Raw genomic sequence first — 20,365 nt, forward strand, 5'->3', positions numbered from 1 at the left:
GGCACTGTCCTTGAGCCGCTCTGTGCTCAAAGCAAGCGATCTACCCCTTGAACTACAGAGTCACTTCCGGCTTTTTCTGTGTATGTGGTACTGAGGAAGAGAACCCAGGGCTTCATGCATGCTATGCAAGTACTCTATCACTCAGCCACATTCCCAGCCTAGGCCTTGTACTCCTGCATGGCTTTTTTTTCTCAAGCTCTAGCAATTCAGCCACTTCTAGCTTTTTTGCTGGTTAATAGGAAATTAAAAAAAAAAATCTTTCTGTTTTGTTCTGCCAGGGCTAACTTCTGAGATTGTCAGATCTTAGACTCCTAAATAGTTAGGCCACCAGCTCCTGGCAACTGGTGCTTAGTATTGAAGTGCTCAAGGAACATTATCTGGTCTGAGTTACAATTTTACTTATGTGTGTGTTTCCTCAGTGAATGATCTTCCCAATTCCCAATTCAACGAACTGACTTTTGGACTCTTGGATCCCTTGAGTTTTATGTCTGGCACTGAGATATTCCTGAGCTCGCAGTAGACTTATATTGTTGGAATGGTAGCTGTGGGCTGATATTTCACAGTTACAACTGTCATGCTTCTAGTTGAATACTTGGCTTTCTGTGAAATTCACATGTTGCTTGCTGACTTGTTGCTTCATGCGGCTCTGCTGTTTATCTGAAAGTAAGTCTTGGCAAGCGTGTAGAAGGGAGACTGAGAAATCTGAGAGACAGGCAAGTGAAGAGGGTGAGGTTTGAGATCTTCATTTTCTTTTCTTTTCTTTTTTTTCTTACTATCTTCAAATAGTTGTACAAGGGAGATTCAATTCACCTTGTCTATGTGTGTAAGTGTCAGCCCTTCCCTCCTCCTCCCCCTCTTCCATCTATCCCAACCCCATCCATCTCCCAGTTCTATTTTCCCATAAGTGTTTTGAGTATTATGACTATATTCACCCATTATTCCTCTCGCCATTCCTCAGTCAAGACATGTTTCAGCTTCCTGGTATTCATCGTGTTAAACCTTTAATTGTTCAATGGGGCTGCACCATAAAATCCTGCCCCTGTATACAACTATACTCCAGTCCATCTAGCCATCTTCATACTGCTGCTTTGTAGTTCTCCTGGCAATATTTCCCTTCCTAACTCCACTTGCAGGGGTTAAACGATAGCATCAAGAAGTAGTTCTGTTTTGTTTTTCTACTTTGAGACAGGCTTTTCTTACGGAGGCCAGTCTGGTCTCAAATTATTAGGTATGTGCACCACGACTGGCTTAAGCAGTGCCCTTTTTTTGCAGCTTGGATGCAGCAGAGAAGAAATAGAGCATTTGCCTCAAATTAGTCTCCTAGGGTTTCCATCACAGAAAGCCACAGATGGGTGGTAAATAAATTTCTTTTGTCACAGTTTTGAGAAGCTGAAAGTCTAAGATCAGGATGTCATCGTGTTGCTTCCTGATGTGGTTTGTCTTCCTGGCTTGCTGACAGCCGCCTTCTCACCGCGTCTTCACATGGCCTTGTCCCCTGGGCACGCGTGGCGGGGAAGGGGGATGTTTAAGAAGGAGAACAGAGAGGGAGAGAACACATTTTTGTGAGTACTTTTTAGTGTATTCCTTAAAAAATTTTTTTTATTATAAGGATGCCATTCCTATCGGAGGTTAGGAATTCAACATCCTAATCTTGATATAAGAGAGGGCCTGGGCCCTTCAGTCCGTAATACACATTGGCTCTACCTGGAGGGCTATTTTAATGAAAAGTTTTTGTGTATGGCCCAAGTGTTCTACTCTGTATTATTATGCCATCCAAATCAAACTGACATCTGTAACCGAGGAACAAAAAGTAACAAGAATGAATCCTCAACGTATCCACGTGCCAAAGCCCTTACCTTGCAGGACAGTTAAACTAAATTGTCCTACCAGGAGAACATGCAAGAATGGGAACTCAGGTTAGTAACGGTAGCCAATCAAAAGTCATCACAGTGGTGCAGTGGCCCAGGCCACCCAGGCCTTGGAGACTGACGTGTCAGTCTGAGGAGCTGCAGCACCAGATAGGAAAAGCTCACTTAGGGCTGGGCAACACAGCAGGTGAGTAGGAGGCCAAGTGAGACTGTCTAGCCAGAAGAGCAGAGCAAAGGAGGCGCCACTCAAAGAGATGGAAATGGATTGGGAGGAGGCAGCGATCCAAGGGTTGAGGCCAATTTCAAAGCTAATCTCTGAAGCACTGAGCTCTCTTGTGTTCTGCTTGGCAGACCTGTTCGGTTGGGATCTGATCTGAAGTATCGAGAGCTGGCTCTAAACCACTTGAAAATTTGGGGTAGGTGACAGAGCAAGAGCTTCATAAAATTTCAGCCATTATGGTTTCCCGTAGTCTTTCCCAGTGAAATCTCTCTTCTGACCAACAATCTCTTCCTTCATTGAAAAGTGAACTTTTAAATTTAGATTTTATTCCTCATGCATTAATTATTGTATCTCCTAGTTAACCTTATAGCATACTAGTATTTTTAAAAAAGTATTCAATTACTTGAGAACATTATGTCCTCAAACAAGCCTTTTCTGACCTCAGCTCCTGATTATGCCTTCTCCTAACCATCTGTATTTCTCGTTTATATGTCCTCTGGCCTTTGTAATTAAATAGTAATGGTGTGATTAATTGTTTAGTGTCTGGCTTCCTTGCCAAATTATTTTCTCAATGAACATTGGAACCAGGTCTATCAAATTTTTCATAACTTTATCCAACATGGGTTCTTGCCTATAGCAATAAATTTTTTTCCATGTGAGTTATTTCATCCGCTCATTTATCATCCACTAATTAGTTTGTTTAGCCCTTACAAATCCCAGGATCTGTGCTACAATTAGGAAAACAAAAACCAGTGTGAAAAAAGTCAGCATGAGAATGTCTGGGTTCAAACAGTTATATGATTTTCATATAGAAATGTCTTAACCACTGTAGGGAAATACTCTTCTTGAGAACTCAGTGAAAGAGGTGGTTTCTCTTCAAGAATTTCTCATCTGAAATGGGTATAAGATTTTGAGTTTGACTTGCCAGGATCCAAAGTTCCTGGAAGTCAACTGTCTAAAAAAAAAAAATCTCAGGATTTTGAGATAAAGATCTTGAATGAAATAGACTTGTAGACACATAAAAGGACAGGAGATAGATTTTTTAAAAAAGGAGCATCACTCCTATGAGCAGAGAAAGATGGCTATTACAAGAGATGTTTGAGCCCTATTTTGATTGACAAATAGATGTCACTAGGAGACATGAGAAGCCTGCAGAGACTGGGAAGTGTGAAAGAACCCATTACTGCAGGAAATATAACTAGCTGAGAATGAGGGTCTGGGAAGAAGCTGGGGGAGGGAGAGTGGGGGTACAGAAGAGAATATTAAAAGGTAATCACATCAGGGAACCCGTCCCCCACCCGCTCCACCTTTTCTTTTAAAGCCTGTGGTTGACTGATTCATGGACTAGCTAGTAATACCAGATTTGCCTTTTAGAAGCAGTCATCTGGGGAGTGTCTTTGGGAGTAGATTTAGGAGGCCAGTGAAACAACCATCTAGTCATTCAGATATCAGGAAGAGAGCAAAGGTGAGCAACAGGGTTTAAGGAGGAGGTTCAGGCTTGAGAGATGCTTGGGAAGAATCAGGAGGTCCAGGTAACTGATTGCATGTACGTTTGGGGAGGGTGGTGTATACGGGAGTGTTGAGAAACAGGAGGAATACACTCTAGGATTAAACCTTGGCAATAGTGTTCAAAGATGGTGCTTAGGTTAGGCATCTGTGGGCAGAATAGGCAGGGATGCCTGTCCTGAGCATGACTGCGATTCATTGAACTGAAACTACTCAGAGGCCACAAGCCCCTCATCCCCCAAATGGAAAATACTGTTACATAAATGATAAAAGGACATTCCTTAGCACTTAGATTACACTGCAGATCGGATCGAATGCCAATGAGAAAGGCGACCTTGCTTTTTTTTTTTCATCACAAAAGTTATTTCTTTGCAGCCACACGGAGGCAGCTTTCTAATCTCTCTTGTTGAAATAAGAGCACTAGCTGTCTTAGATGAAAGGTTGGCCACAGAGAAGCTGGAAAAGGAAGATACACATCACTGGCCAGACTTCTAGGAAAGCATATGCCTGGCAGGAAAGGTGACAATTCATTTATGAAGCTGCCAAGCTGGGTGCCTTTAGTCTAGGGCACCGGGTTAACAGGATTCTCAAGTGATATTCAATCAAAATCAGAAATTTCTTATTAAAAATTTCTTGTACATTTGAAATCTCATGCTTTACCAATCCTGGAATCCATGGAAGATACAACCCACTTAGAATTCATTGTAGATTCACGCTTCCTAGGACAGGGCTATAGGTTTTTATAAACTTTTTATAACAATTCTATTAAGATATCCTCACCTGCTATATAACTCACACGCTTAAATGCAGGATGTTTCAGTGCATTTTTGTTTAAAACTTTTTTTCGATTTTTCTGGTTACACAACATTCAATTTATAATTAGAAAAATAATACAAAGAATTTTTTAAAGAATAGTCCTTATAATAAGACATTTTGTCTTTTGATTACTAGAGCCAAGAGACAATTATTCACTGTGGGTTTAAACAAATGTATGAAATAGGATCAAATTATTGTCACCAAAGTGACCTGTTTGTTGAAAAGATGGAAGCTGGACCATCTTGATAGCTTTCTTCAATGTCCTGCTAAGCGAGGGAGGCCCAACTTAATTAACACTCTTATGGCATTGTCAGGGGATGCGGGACCAAACTCCCAGTCAAGCATCCTGTCCACTATGATTTGAGAGGTGCATTCTCACACTGACAGTGTTACTATATTAAATAACAGCCCTGGGGCTTAAACAGACAGATGTGTTGAAGGAAAATCTCAACCTACCCATTTACCATCTATACACAGGGAGTAAAGGTGTTGGGAATTCTGAATGTTGCTTCACATCACATGTTAATAATCTCTGTGACAGGTGGCCCAAGATCTAAAAGCCTATATTGTTTTGTTAAGATAACCGTGGGTAGGGAAACACATAACCTGTTCTATATAAAATGGACAGGGTTGGTCTCAAAAATAGAATCTCTTTACTTTTTCCTCAAAAATACTGCACGCCAGGAATAGGATTGGCAGTTAGGCTGACCAGTAGATGGGTAATTTGTCCAAAATGGATTCTCCTTTCTGAGATTGTCTGTGAGTGTGTAGTAGGAGAGAGGGGCTCCAGACATCACCTGCTTCACGCCCTGCTACCACTGCTGACAAGTGGCTCTTAAATGAAGCTTTTATCTTCCTTTCTTCTGGAGTTAAGGGTCTATAAGGCTTCCCAGTTGAATGATGGCCTATGGTCTATACTCCTGCACCATCCCAACTTTCCTGTCACTAACCTTCCTTATTGTTTGAGACATACAAAGACTTACTCTTATGCCTGAATGTTTGCTGATACTGTTTAACTTTCACTGAATTTGCCTTTATATAATAGATGCTATCCAGATAGCTTTGCTATCATTTATTTATTCCTCCTATGAAGAACATTGTTTATTATAAAGCTTACTGTGCCCTGAGGAGGTAATGTTGCTCAAACCTCTTTGCTGCCCAAGCGGGATGTAATTACTTCTATTTCTGATGTTGCTTTGGCTACCAGGAAACGCAGAGTCACATAGTACTGAATAGATTTTTGGGTTTTGCAGTGCTGAGGATTAAATGCAAGATGTTGCACATATGAGGAAAGTGCTTCATCAACTAGCTACATCCTCAGCTCTAGATTATCTCTCTCTCTCTCTCTCTCTATCTATCCATCTACCTACCTACCTACCTACCTACCTACCATCCATCTGCCCAACTATCTGTAAGTCACGTACAGGGATTTCAGTTCAACATGTCTAAATAGATTATTTTGTATGTGTGTATGTGTGTGCCTAAATGCATTCTTTTTCTTTTTTTTTTTTTTTTTGGCTGGTCCTGGGGCTTGAATTCAGGGTCTGGGCCCTGCCCTTGAGCTTCTTTGTGCTCAAGACTAGCACTCTACCACTTGAGCCACAGTACCACTTCTGGCCTTTACTGAGTAGTTTACTGGAGATGAGTCTTACAGATTTTCCTGCCCTGGCTGGGCTTGAATGGAGATCCTCAGATCTCAGCCTCCTGAGTAGCTAGGTTTACAGGTGGGAGCCACTGGCACTGGGCCTAAATAGGAAGGCTTCATTTGTTAGATTTTCCATTGACCTTACCTTATTGTACTGGTCTTGGGGAAGAAGGGATACTTCAAGGTGGGCTTTGTGCCTTTTAAAATCACTCTAGCCAGCTGTGGGGGCATGACTGAATTTGAAAGAGGCAGATGAATGATGAGTTTGAGATCAGCCTGGGCTATGTAATGAGAGCCTATCTCTGTATGAGCGTGTGTGTTTGGGGAGGGGGGAGTCAAACATTACTTATGTATTTTTTGCAAGCCATTTCAAATCCATTTTGAATGTAGATGGAATTTTTTTTCTTTTTTTTTTATTGTAAAGATGCTATACAGAGGGTTACAGTTCCATGAGTGAGGTAATGAGTACACTTCCTCTTGAACATTGTTACCCCCTCCATTGTTTTCCCCCTACCATCCCTTCCCTCCCTACCTTCCCCGAGGTAGATGGAATTTTTTAAAAAACCCTAAAATTAATACTCAATCATCTTTTTTTTTTTGCTTTTCTCTTTCATTCCCCTAATCTCATCACACCCTTAAATCCAGCTTTTCCATTTATTCCTTCATTCTCCATTGACCTTTTCTTCCCTCAAGAGTTTTTTAATCTTTTTTTATATATATGCTTTTTTATTTTTTTTTATTGTGAAAATACTGTACAGAGGGGTTACAATTACATGGGCAAGGTAATGAGTACATTTCTTTTTTTTTTTTTGGGTCCGGTCCTGGGGCCTGAACTCTGGGCCTGGGCGCTGTCCCTCAGCTCTTCAGCTCAAGGCTAGCGCTCTACCACCTGAGCCACAGCACCACTTCCGGCTTTTTTCTTTTTGCTTATGTGGTGCTGAGGAATCGAACCCAGGGCCTCATGCATGCAAGGCAAGCTCTCTACCACTGAGCCACCTTCCCAGCCCATGAGTACATTTCTTATCAAGCATTGTAGCCTCCTCCTTTGTTTCCCCTTCCCATCCCTTCCCATCCTCCCCCCCACCCAAGCGCCCCCTTCCCTCAAGAGTTTTTGTGTTAATTTACGTTTGCACTTTACTAAGTGATTTTATGGCCTAGTGTTTCCTGTGTATGAACCCTGTTGTTTCTGATTCCCTATCATGTACTGGTAGGGCCTATGGCTTATACTGAATCTAGTATGATCCTACAACAAGGTATGTTTTCTTCACTTTTAAAGGCCTAATGGTAACAAGCATTTATTCGAAAGCTTCTAGCCCCCAGAGCACTCAGCACACTTGTTTACTGGAAGTTGATTATGGCACTGAAGAGAAACAAGAGTATATAGCACATCTTATCTAAAAGTGTAGAAACTCCCCAAGAGCAGCCTAAGTTTATTTAATTCGGCCCCCTCCCCACTTTTTTTTTTGAAGACAGGGTCATGTCGCCTTGAACTCTACCAGCCCATGCCCCTCTTTTTTGGAGGTGGGGTGAGGGACTGAAAAGAGGTCCTGGGACCTCTTGACTGCTTAGACAGTTCTCTACCATTGAGTCAAATCCCCAGCCCATTTTTGCTTAGGTTTCCAAGTCTCCTGGTCCTCTCCTCGGTTCCCCCCTCCCTGCTTCCCACCCCCACTCCTGCCCCAGCCCGCTTCCCATCCCAGATCTAGGGTCGGAGATGCACACCACACCAACTTGGTTATTGAGATAGGGTCTAAGTTTTCTGCCCACTGTCCTTTCCCAGGCAGCCCCCCATCAGCCGATCTTCACTAGCTGGGATTACAAGGCTGCAACACCGCGCGGGGACCAACATTCAACAGGTTCGGTCTGCAGCAAAATCCTGGGTGGACGCGGGACACTGGAGCTGGGATGCGCCCAACTGTGCTAACTCTGGGAAAAGGCAGTCTCCGGACAACTCCGTTCAGAGCAAACGGGGACGACCGATCACCTGAGCTGTCTTAGCCATTCCCAGCACCCTGCGTGGAAAGACAACCCCTTCAAGCTAGGACATGGCCATTGCGCCGGCGCGTATTGGCATTCTGCGTAAAGACTACAAATCCCAGCATGCAGCGCCCAGCATGCAGCCTCCCCCCCCCCCCCCTGGCCCTTCCTTCCTCATCCTCAGCTGGCCGGGCTCTGGCGCCGCTCTTGCGGGAATTGTGTACGTACTGACGTTAGGCGTGAGGGCGGGGAGTCCGTGCGTGCTGACGTGCTTTTCGCGCCAGTTTGCGGCCTCTCACGTGCGGCGTGCGACGCTGGGGCCTTGGGTCGCGTTCCTCAGCTCTCTTCCCTCCGGGCTCGCGACTCCAAGATGAACAGAGTCTGTGCGGTCTTTGGAGGTTCCCGGGGCATTGGCAAGGCGGTAGCCCAGTTAATGGCCCGGAAAGGCTACCGAGTGGCGATCATCGCCCGGAATCTGGAGGTGGCCAAAGCCACCGCGGGCGAGCTCGGGGGTAGGTGCCGAGCCGGGCCGGGCGAGCTCGGGGGTCGGTGCCGAGCCGGGCCGGGCGAGCTCGGGGGTCGGTGCCGAGCCGGGCCGGGCCAGGCCGGGCCCGCCGGGCGGCAGTGTCGCCTCCAAGGCCGGTGTGGCTTCCAGGGCCGCGCCGAGGGCCGCGGTGCCGCCGCGGGCCCCCGGGCCCCCGCATCCCGCCCAGCCTCGCCCTGCGGCCCGGCCCTCGTGCGGTGCTCCGTCAGACAATGCAAGACTGCCACCCAGACCCCAGCTCGGCCGTCCGAGGGGCTGGGCTTACAGGCAGCCCCCCTGGCGCCCCGACACCCCCTTTTTTGTTTATTAAGACGAGGTCTTTGCCCTGACTGGCTTCAAACCCTAATCTTCCCCACGCGATCGGTATGAGCCACCGACCCCGGCCAAGTGAGGGGTTTCATCAGAACAAAACTCAACTCTGCCCTTTATCCTTGGGGTCCGTGTGGAACAATTTAACCTAAAAGAATGTCAAACAAGGGCTGGGAAGGTGGCTCAGTGGTAGAGCGCTTGCCTTGCATGCATGAGGCTCCGGGTTCGATTCCTCAGCACCACATAAGCAGAAAAAGCCAGGAGTGGTGCTGTGGCTCAAGTGGTAGAGCCCTAGCCTTGAGCTGAAGAGCTGAGGGACAGCACCCAGGCCCAGAGTTCAGGCCCACGACTGACAAAAAAAAAAAAAAAGTCAAACAAGGAATATAAACCCTGTAAGAATATTGAATTTGGTGCCTGAGTTCAGTGTTACAAAAGCATTGTGAAATTGAAAAAGGCGCCCCACTCCGACTTCTAAATTAAAGACAAAGTGTAATCGTTTTATCTTTAAAGATTTTAAAATGCTTTTAAGAAAAGTTTTGTGAAGAGTCAGGGTTTTACTGAATTGCCTAGACTGTTCTTGAACAAGCAAAACAACCAAAAAACAAAAGGAACAAAACCCAAAAACAAAAACTCCCATAATAACAAGAACAAAAACACACCTAAAAAACAATATCACTGAAACCAATTAAAAAATTACCCTTTTGGGTAAAATTGCCCAAGAAGTGCTTATAATCTGACTTAGTGAAATTGTAGCCCCTTTATATAGCTCCTTCAAAATAAAAATATTACCCTTCTATAATGCTGCCCACTCCCATGCTGGTTTCATTAGACAAGTACATGACAGCAAGAACCCATGATTACCTTTCATATCTAGGTTTATAATAAGTGCTTGAAAAGTGTGTATTAAGTAAATTCAAAATACAAGTTACATTTTCTAAGTAATTCTGTTAACTTTATTTTGTAGGAGATCATTTGGCCTTTGGTTGTGATGTTGCTAAAGAACATGATGTTCAAAATACATTTAGAGAGATGGAGAAACATTTAGGCCAAGTAAATTTCTTGGTAAATGCAGCTGGTGTTAACAGGTTGGTCACAGATTTGAGTAAATATTGAATGTCTTAAAAAAAAATCTTTTTAGTATGATTAGTATGAGTTAAAGTCTTAAGCCATTTTTTACTTCTAATTGGAAGACAAAGTACATGTTATAAAATTTTATTAATCCACATATTTTTTCTGTTGTATTGAAATAAATGTCCAATTTGATCACTTTATACATTGTAATTATCCCCCGTATTGAGTCGCAGAATGTTTCTAGTACTCCAGAAGCTGCTTAATTTTTTCTCAATGACTACTTCTTTATAGAAGTAGTAATTGTTTGTCATCATACATACATGCTTTGCTTCTACATGAACTTGATACTAATGGAATCAGAGGGCAGGTTTTTTTTTTTTTGGGTCCGGTCGTGGGGCCTGAAACTCTGGGCCTGGGCGCTGTCCCTCAGCTCTTCAGCTCAAGGCTAGCGCTCTACCACTTGAGCCACAGTGCCACTTCCGGCTTTTTTCTTTTTGCTTATGTGGTGCTGAGGAATCAAACCCAGGGCCTCAAGCATGCAAGGCAAGTGCTCTACCTCTACCACTGAGCCACCTTCCCAGCCCTTCTTTTTTTTAAATATAAATTTAGGAGAAAATATTGAGAATAACATACCAGTTTTCTTAAGCAAGATGAAATTAACAGTTGCTTAGGCCTTTCAAAATTTATTGGCTGCTTATACTATTAGCAGTTAAGGATATTTCACATTCTAGCCCATCAATTGTTATTTTAGTGGCTATGAAGCCCTCTTTAAAAGGATTTTCCAAGTATTCTAACTCAGAAATAAATTACTTTTTTGGGGTGGGGAGAGGGGGGACTATGAATATAATTTAATGGTAAGCACTTGCTTAGGAATATACGAGGTCCTAGACTCTATCCTCAACATTGCCAAAAGGAAAACAACAGCAACAACAAACGCAGTATTGATAAAATGAAACAAAACATTATAGAAAGATAAATTATGAACAAAATCATAAGTACTTCTTATACTGTATTTTAATCAAAATGCTGCATATATTTTGACTTTTATATTTGTTTAGTTATTTACATGCCGTTTATCTTTTGTAGTGATAGTCTTTTAGTAAGAACAGAATCTGAAGATATAGTATCTCAGCTTCATACCAACCTCTTGGGTTCCATGCTGACTTGTAAAGCTGCCGTGAGGACTATGATTCAACATCAGGGAGGGTCTATTGTTAACATCGGTGAGTTCCCACCTTTGTGGGTTTCTAACTATCCTGTTTTACTATGAAAACATTGAATCTGCTGATTTGTACCTTGCTTGAAACTTGGATGAACTTTAGTATTGTCTGTGGGGAAAAGATTCAATGAACTGATGGTAAAACAAGAATCACAAATTTACATCCCTATGAGGGTGAAATGAGTGACACTGTCATGTATTAGTAAATGATAAAAATGTGTTAGATAGATGACCAAACACACCTACATTCAGTGTCTGCTGGTATGGAATGGGTAGGACTCAGACCCAGTAGATTGCAAGAATATGGTCCCAAGTTTTCCATCAATTTTGATTTTTAAGGGAAATTGAGTAATTTAGATTATCATGTAAAGCCTATCAAAATATGAACAAATTTTTTAAAAATTGTGGGTATTGTGGACTACACAAATAATAATTGTAGTTCAGTGGTCACTGATAGATCTAGTACAGAGGTTTATAGAGACTTTAAACTTCCAGTAGATTAGTAAAGAAAGTAAACTGTCTCTCCAGTCCAGGGAGAAGATAAACTATGGAGCTTGTTCCTGTAGAACTTAGAATGCACGATGACTTTAAATTCTACTTCAGCTTAGAAATTTGAAAGTAGTAGCATGCCATTTGCCCTTTATTTTTAAGTGGTAATACCTTTAAAGGCCACAGAAGGAGGATGCTGCTGCATTAAGGCAAATGATCTAAAAATGTGCATTACCCTTAGTAAGAAGTGATGTATGACTGTATGTATAGGCACATATTATAACCTTGGGCTGGTTATTCATGAACAGGTAGAATGTTTTCCTAAAGTAAAGTTACCTTATTAAGTTTAATGGGGTTCTTGCTTTATTTTATAAACAAGATCGATGGTGTAGAAAATTACTTCCCCACTTCTGTTTTATAGGCCTTTAGTTGTAAAAGTTGATGTTTGCATTAGAAAATAATCCTTTCATATTTATTAGATGAAGTCACATGAATTTTTAGCAGGCAGTACAAGTTATGATATATAACTGAGTACAAAATTGTACTTTTATGAAAAGTTTGTAATTAAAGCTTTACCAATTTAGTTCAGATTTAGTTCAAATGAAGTGTCTTTTAGGTAGAGGTGCATACTTGTCTGTGGTTATAGAAACTTAACGAATCAGCCTTTGTTTTATTTTTTCTGGCTCCAAACGTTTTTTTTTCCTGCTGGAAGCTATTATAAGTTACAGAATTTTTAGTCAGAAATTAGAATGGGTCTCCTTCACTGTTTTTCCTCCTTTAGTGATACTGGGGATTGAAATTAATGTCTTGGGCATGGTAGGCAGGTCTCTGCTACTTGACTACAGTCCCAATCCAGTCTCTCCAGTTTGTAAGCCTGATTCCTGGCACTTGTGGTTTTACATCAGCTTATTTCAGATTCCTTTTCTGTATTTGTCTGGAGGAGATTTGGTCTTAAATCTTACTACTAATATAACAATGGTTGGCATTCTAATTTTAGCATAGGATAAGATAAAATGGGTTTTACCTTTCTGTTTGGTAATCCTATTGTTTGAATTTTCACATAATCCTATTAACTAGTTTGAATTTGATTACTCTTCTTTTTTCTTCTAGGAAGTATTGTTGGTCTAAAAGGCAATTCTGGTCAGACGGTGTACAGTGCTGGTAAAGCAGGATTAGTTGGATTTTCACGTGCACTTGCTAAAGAGGTAGCCAGAAAGAAAATTAGAGTGAATGTAGTTGCACCAGGTCAGTGAACACTTTTATTATTAAAATAAGTGAATTGATGATGGCTTTGTTTTACAGAGAAATATGTCATTAATTTGTCCATTCATGGTAGCCATTACTTGATGTTTAGGCAGAATGGCTCTCAAATTTGTAAAAATAAGTAAGTAATGAACTGATGACTAGAATAAAATGCTTGTGCTTCATATTTTAGGTAAAACTTTTATTAAAAGTTTATATTAATCAATAGGTAAAATTTTTATTTTTAAAACTTTGCACTGATTATGGGGTAATTTAGGCTAATTAGAGATCATTTTTACCAGTTATTTTTTCAGTTTAGAAAACTGTGACTCTAATACTCAGAGTAACTTGCATTAGATTACACAGCTAGTTTATGAAGAGCTTAAAAATAATGCTCCCTAATCCTTCCTTTGTAACTATGACAAGATTTAAAAATTTTCATCCTCTTGTTACTGAGTTCTTTTAAACTATCTGGAACCTTTCACATTTATGTGTTTGATGGTAATCCTGGGAGTTGAACTGCCAAGGATCACTTTTAATTTTGACCAATAGTGAAGCATTGAATTTATTTCTATAGGACACTTGAGTATTTTGTACCTCTTCTTTTTTTTCTTTGATTGTTTTTTGAGACAAGGTCTTGCTGTGGAGCCCAGATTGGCTTTTAAACTAAGATCCTCCTGCTTTAGCCTCCCAATCCTTAGGTTGTTCTAGTACTTCATAATTTTAGGTTGAAGAGCTTTTGTGTTTACCACTTGATAGAATCCTGTTGATTGGTTTGCTCAGAGCAGATACTACTTTAGGTGCTGTTAGGTGCTATTTGTTTCCTGGCATTCATTTCTCATCCTCCCCTCTGCACAAAATAGACATAGCGATTTATTCTGGTCAAGTTTATGATCTAGTATTTTGGTATGACCTTTATTTCTTTTTTCTCATAAAAGTGTCTGGGGTCATTTTTGCTTCTCCCAGACCTTAGAAATCAAGAGAGAGACATCTGAACCAGCAGGTATGTTCAATAGGGCCACATTCCACAATTGATAATAGCTTTTGACGTCCTAATCTAAAATTACCAAATCTAAGAGACTTCAAAATTTGATGCTTTTTGAATTGCTGACATGTACCACAGTGAAGATTTCATCCCAGACTTTATGTGATAGGTCATAGTTAAAAGGCAGGGTATAGAACTGTCTTATAAACTTACTTTGAAGCTATGTGCAAAAGGTACATATAAAACATAAATTAATTTCAGGTTTAGACTTAGGACCCATCCCTAAGATGTCTCATATATGCAAATATTTCAAATTTGAAAAATCTGAAATTCTTCTGGTCTCAAATATTTCTAATAATAGCCTAACATCTTGGTATCTCTTAAATATAAAATCTTTCTTGTATATAAAAGTCTTGAAAGCCAAAGCAGTGACATAGTAATATGGAAAGGAGATATTGCTATTTATACCATATAGCTGGTCAAAAAAGATAAATGATATTTCCCTCAGATTTTATCAAATATAAATTTTCTTTGGCCTAGAGCCATTCACTTACCGTTCATGAGTGTGAGTTTCTCTGTTCCTGTGGAGTTGATATTTTAAAAAGTGGGATAGGAGGCACAGTGTTAGAGCATTTGTCCAGCATGCACAGGACTCTGACTTTGGTCCTCCGTAACACATAGACACACATGCATACACGTGTACTTATACACACAATAAAGCATAGTGGGTACATTGTTACATATATACCTGATACTAAAATAGAAGTATTCTTGTTCTAAGTTGGTTGAGTGCATGTCATTTCAGTTTTTCTTGATTTAAGGAATGCTAGCTTAGTAGCTAGTTGAAACCTCTTAAGTGTTCAATAAAGTAATGCAGTAACATCATTTGTTGGACAGTGGCACCTGCTGGTAGTTTACAGTTTTTATAGTCAAGCCTTAAAGTCATTGTAATAAGTAATAAATAGTAAGAGGAAGAAGTAGAGGAAAACTTGCAGATTTTATAAAGAAAGTGAAAGTATGATAATCAAAGTCCTTTGGGCCCAAGGACAGAGAGCAGGAACTGGAAAGAAAGAAGCATAAAGATGGGTGTGGGAGATTTAGAGATTATCAGTATTTCTCTTTTGGCCTATGGTATATGTTGTAGAGACCTAAAGTGTTTGTAAGTAGTGCCTTGGGTTCTGAGTATATTTATAAATGAGGATTATGTGGGATAAAATAGCATTGAAATTTGGCAGGGCCCAGAGTAATTTATGACTGGAAACAAGTATCACATTTTATACTTAATTCTTGGTGAACTGAGACATATACACAAATTTTTGAAAGCCATAGATAGATTAGGGCAGAAAACCTATTCTATCTGATTCTGTGATAGCCTTGACACAATTGATGCTTATACATTTGTTTAAACATGTGCAACTACATCCTAAAGAGTGAACCCTCATGTCAACCAGGGTTACCTTTTTTTTCTTTCTTTTTTTTTTTTTGCCGGTACTGGGGATTGAACTCAGGGCCTCATGTTTGCGAGTGTCGGTGCTCTACCACTTGATCTGTGCCTTCAGCCTGGGGATTTTACTTTCTAATGAATCACTGAGCTCACTGGTTGTAAGAATCTACCACCTTTTGATGAGATATTAATAGGGAAATGGGGAGACAGTGAGATAAGGAGTTGTATAGGAACTTTCTGTACCTTTGCTCAATTATTTGTAAACTTAAAATTGTTCTAAAAGATAGTCGATTTTCTAAAAACTTTCAGATAATGATTAGGTAAGTGCTTTTCGTATCAGCTATAATCTAAGAGGAAAAAGCAGTATGATGAATGAATTCTTCCCATACTTGTGTTTTTGGTCTGAGACTGGGACTTAAGCTTGGTACCTGAAACTTTCACTCATTGTGTGGTGTGCAATGAATTGAGCCACACCTTGTCTTTTTTTTTTTTTTTTTTCATCCTTCAGTGTGGCCTCCCATACTTACTTTACTTTTAGGATTTGATTGTAGTCTTCTGTAGTGGCTAGCAGCTATCCCATGAAGTTTGTCATTCCAAGAATGTGTTTCATTCATAGGTCTAGGGAGAGGCTGTGGTAAGCCTTCTCTGATAAAATGATGTCTTTCTCTTCCAAGCTTTAAGGTGGAGGAAAATTGTTCCTGGGTGTAGAACATTGTGATTGCAGTCTGAGGGCACTGCCCAGTTGGACAACAGATCATATTTGTCATCTACAGAGCTGAATCCTGGATATAATGATTAATAAGACCTCAGTAAAAGCTTTACAATATTAACCTTTTTATGTTCCATATATTTTTCTCGCTGCGTTACTTTGGAGGCCCAGTCTCTCCATAGCTCATGTATGTGTAGGATAAATCATCTTTCCATCTTTCTGGGGTTGTTCTTAAACCTGTTTCCCTATCTAAGCTTTGCCTTTAGTATGTCTAGTCTTGTTCTAGAACATTTTTCCAAGATGGAAACATGTACAAATTGCCTCTCAAAAGTTGTATAGCCTTACTTTTCCTCAAAGGACAAACACTTAGAACTAATACTCATCAGACGTAGGGCACAGCATGGGTGAAAACACAGAGTAGCACCAGTACTTCATTGAATTGAAGCTATTCGAACCTCCAATGTAAGGCTTTTCAGGGAATCTGAATTTTTAAACTAGAGTCAAGAAATCATGAAGACTACTTAATGAGGCATACTTTTCATATTCAGATCGTAGTATGATGGAGCAAAAGGAAACACAGAGATCTTATCATTTGTAATCTACTTCATTTGATGATACAGAAACAACCATACGGTATTAGATAGTATATGATTTTCCACAGGTGATAGCTTTAAAAATATTAATGGAGCAGGGAGCTTAATGTAGCTTAATATATCTTAATCTAGTCATCATTTTACCACAAAAATGGTTAGAAGTTGAGCCTGTAATTACCCATTACAAGTTCTTTTTGAAAACCGTTTGTTGTGTAAGTTACACAAATTTTTCTGGAATTCAAGAAGATCTTAGACTAGAGGACAATTGTTTCATGAACCCATTGGGAAGATAACATGAATTTCTTAATGTTACGTTCGTACTTTTAATTCATTATAGCAGATGTGAGGTGAGTTTTTTTCCTCAGGTACTTTATTTAGTACCTCTGGGGCACCTTTAAAATTAAGTGTGTACCAAGACAGAAAACTTTGTGTATCAAGAATCTACATGAGCTGGGCACCGGTGGCTCATACCTGTAATCCTAGCTATTGAGGAGGCTGAGATCCGAGGATCGCAGTTCAAAGCCAGCCCAGGTAGGAAAGTCTGTGAGACTCTTCTGTGCTTAACCATCAGAAAACCAGAAGTGGTGCTGTGGCTCAAGTGGTAGAGTGCTCACCTGAGATAAAGAGCTCAGGGACAGCTCTTAGGCTCAGAGTTCAAGCTCTACAACAAAGAAAGAGAGAGAGAGAGGAAGGAAGGAAAAGCAGTGTAGGATAATTGGATTGCCTGTTGTTTATTGTGGCTCTTCATTGTAAATTGTTTCACTTATAATTTACTTAAAATTCTGAAGAGTCTGGTTATCATTATATACATCAACTGCATCTTTTACTCTTTTCGTAAAGGGGAAAGGAAATCAAGAAAACGTTGGTTTTCACATCAGTAAGATTTTTTTATAACAGAGGAAGCTATATTTCACAATATCATTTCATAGTGAAGCACAAATAATACAAAATTAGTTTTGTTATTTTTAGCCCTCATTACAAGACTCTCAGAAATGAGTACTGTGAATATTTTTTCAATAACTTTGTATCAAAACACAAAAAATTATACATCTCATGTGAACCGTTGGAAAAAATCAGAAAAGTACATAGTAAATATTCATCACCTGTAATTCTGGCATCTAATAATAATCAGGTGATAATGTTAATACTTCAAAAGTTTTAGTCATTAGTATATATTTGTTTTTTTAGTGATATAACTTAATTTCAGTATACGAATGTTATTTTTTCCATTGATACATATTATTCTGTTATGAATATCATGGCTTTTTAAACAAGTTCCTTGTTGAAAGACCTTCAGTTTTTCCCCAATAATTTGTCACTGTTGTGATAGACTTTATGACAGAAAAGCTTATGATTATTTATCACAAGTCTGTGAGGAAAATATTAAGGTTTTTATAAATGAAAGAGTAAATTACATAGTATTTCATAATAAACCAGTGGCCTAATTGAATCTTAATCTAGTAGTTATTTCCCTTTATAAACGACAGTATATTTAAGTTAATGACAGTATATTTAAGTTTGAATGATAACTTATTTACTTTAACATAAGCTAATTTGAAAAATGTTTTTGAAATTATACATTGGATTTTTCCTTCATGAGACGTGTCTTTAGTCAGTTTCTTTGAAAAAGAACTTAAAATTTTTTTTGTCATGAGTAGCATTTGCTTTCTCTTTTAAAACCTAATGATTGAGGGATAGGGCTGTGGCTTAGTGGTAGAGTATTTGCCTTGAATGCATGAAGCCCTGGGTTCGATTCCTCAGTATCACATACACAGAAAAAGCTGGAAGTGGTGCTGTGGCTCAAGTGGTAGAGTGCTAGCCTTGAGCAAAAGAAGCTCAAGGACAGTGCCCAGGCCCAGAGTTCAAGCCCCAGGACTGGTAAAACAAAAACACAAAAAAAACCCAACCACCTAATTATTGAGTAGTGAATAAAATAACTATTATAGGTTAAAATACTGATAAAGCATGAAATAAATAATAAAATACTGATTTGGAATTTTATTAGTAATTTGTATTTATATGTCTAGAACTAATGTTAGAAGATTTTCTTAACTGACAGTTCTTTTGTAGTCATTTAGAATTGGCCAGTTAATATAAAGTACTTCATACTGTAGAACTTTACATTTTCTTTGCAAGCTTTATTGTATACATGTACCAATACCAAGTTAAATTTTGAATTTTTGTATTTCAGCAAAATTGGGTATCTCCTTGGTATTTTTTCTTAAATACATGAGCTTTCCCATCATGAGTTACCTTACTTATAGCAAATGTTACTAATTCTTGTTGGAATTGCTGAAACAGTTATATGTCTACCTTTACAATCCCTTCCTTCCCTTAATACCACTTCTCATCCTCTACCCCAACCAATTGAAAATTAATTGTTTCAGTGAGATTTTGGTTATACTTATATAAAGATATTGAACAGACTTACATAATAAAAGTTTACAAATTATAGATTGCCCAAAGGGAATGGGTCAAATACTTGAGAGTCAGATACATTAGTGGTCAATAAATATTCATTGAATTAAAGTGAATTAATTCATGGACCTAATTACTTAATTGCTAACAAAACCCTGTACTTTCTAAACAGGTTTATTAATAGTCTCAAATTTTCAGGAGCAAATTCATTATTATTTGAGTACCTGCTCATAATTTACTCTTTTCCACTAAATAAATATTTCTCTTTTAGGATTTATTCATACAGATATGACGAAACATTTGAAAGAAGAACATTTAAAGCAAAACATTCCTCTTGGGAGATTTGGAGAAACTATTGATGTGGCACATGCCGTTGTGTTTCTTTTAGAATCACCTTATATCACAGGTCATGTTCTAGTAGTGGATGGAGGATTACAACTCACTGTATGACTCAAGTTACTCAGATATAATGGTGGTCAGAATTGAGGGCACACTTTGTTTGGTATTGATTTGATACAATTATATACTCATATGAGTGACATTTGATAATCATACATGATGCTACAAATATTGTTTTCTATTTTTCTATGATTATGTGTGGAAAGAATAATGTATGACCAGTTGTATTTTATCTAAAAGGTATGTGGCACAGATCTTTATAGGATGCCACAATTTCAGTACACAGCAAGAGATATTAACCAGTATTAGTTTATATATTTTGTCTCAAAAATAGAAAATTGTGTTCTCTAATTGTGATAGTTATTTCGGTATATCAGGTTGAATTTTCTAGGAATTAAGCTGTTGGCAGAATGAGAGTATTTCTAGAACTCTGATTAGTTATCAGTACTTTAGCAAATCTACTGATATTAAACACATAGTTTTTGTTTGAGACAAAGACTCAGACTCACCCTGCTCATTTCATGTTTTCATATGTGTTTAACTGTTATTCACATTAAAAAAATGGCCCCAACTTAGATAAGGTGTGAATTTAGAGTTCATTTCCTTTTATCTTTCCCCTTTCTCCCCTCCCCTCCTTATTTCCTCTCCCTTTTCAGATTCTTTTTTTTTCCTTTATTTTTCTTTTTCCCTTTCAGGTTCTTGTTATGTAGTTTAGGCTGGCCTCAAACTCATAATCCTCTTGCCATAGTCTCCTGGATTAGAGTTGATTTCTTATAGTGATATTACTCTACATTGAACTACTGAACAGAAAAATCAGCAAATTTACTCAGGAGGCTCAGATCTATGGATAGTGGTTCAAAGCCAATGTGGACAAAAAAAAAATCTTAAAGAGACTGTTTCCAATTAGTTTT

General features: G+C 39.1%; 1 protein-coding gene across 2 annotated transcripts; it reads left to right on the forward strand.

Moving 5' to 3' along the window:
* Nucleotides 1–8,316: 8,316 nt before the first annotated feature.
* On the forward strand, nt 8,317–20,029 carry Cbr4 (carbonyl reductase 4). Of its 2 annotated transcripts, none has more exons than XM_042700118.1 (5): nt 8,317–8,544; nt 9,850–9,970; nt 11,043–11,179; nt 12,775–12,909; nt 19,327–20,029. In XM_042700118.1, the coding sequence occupies exons 1-5, from the start codon at nt 8,403–8,405 to the stop codon at nt 19,503–19,505; spliced, it is 714 nt and encodes a 237-aa protein (XP_042556052.1). In that variant the 5' UTR covers nt 8,317–8,402; the 3' UTR covers nt 19,506–20,029. The 2 variants fall into 2 exon arrangements, with proteins under 2 accessions (XP_042556052.1, XP_042556057.1); XM_042700123.1 differs by having other exon boundaries at nt 11,043–11,174; nt 12,770–12,909.
* The last annotated feature ends 336 nt before the right edge of the window (nt 20,030–20,365 follow it).

The sequence above is a fragment of the Dipodomys spectabilis genome, unplaced genomic scaffold (assembly GCF_019054845.1).
Source record: "Dipodomys spectabilis isolate Male_0828 unplaced genomic scaffold, ASM1905484v1 ptg000009l, whole genome shotgun sequence".
In the NCBI taxonomy this organism is placed as follows: domain Eukaryota; kingdom Metazoa; phylum Chordata; class Mammalia; order Rodentia; family Heteromyidae; genus Dipodomys; species Dipodomys spectabilis.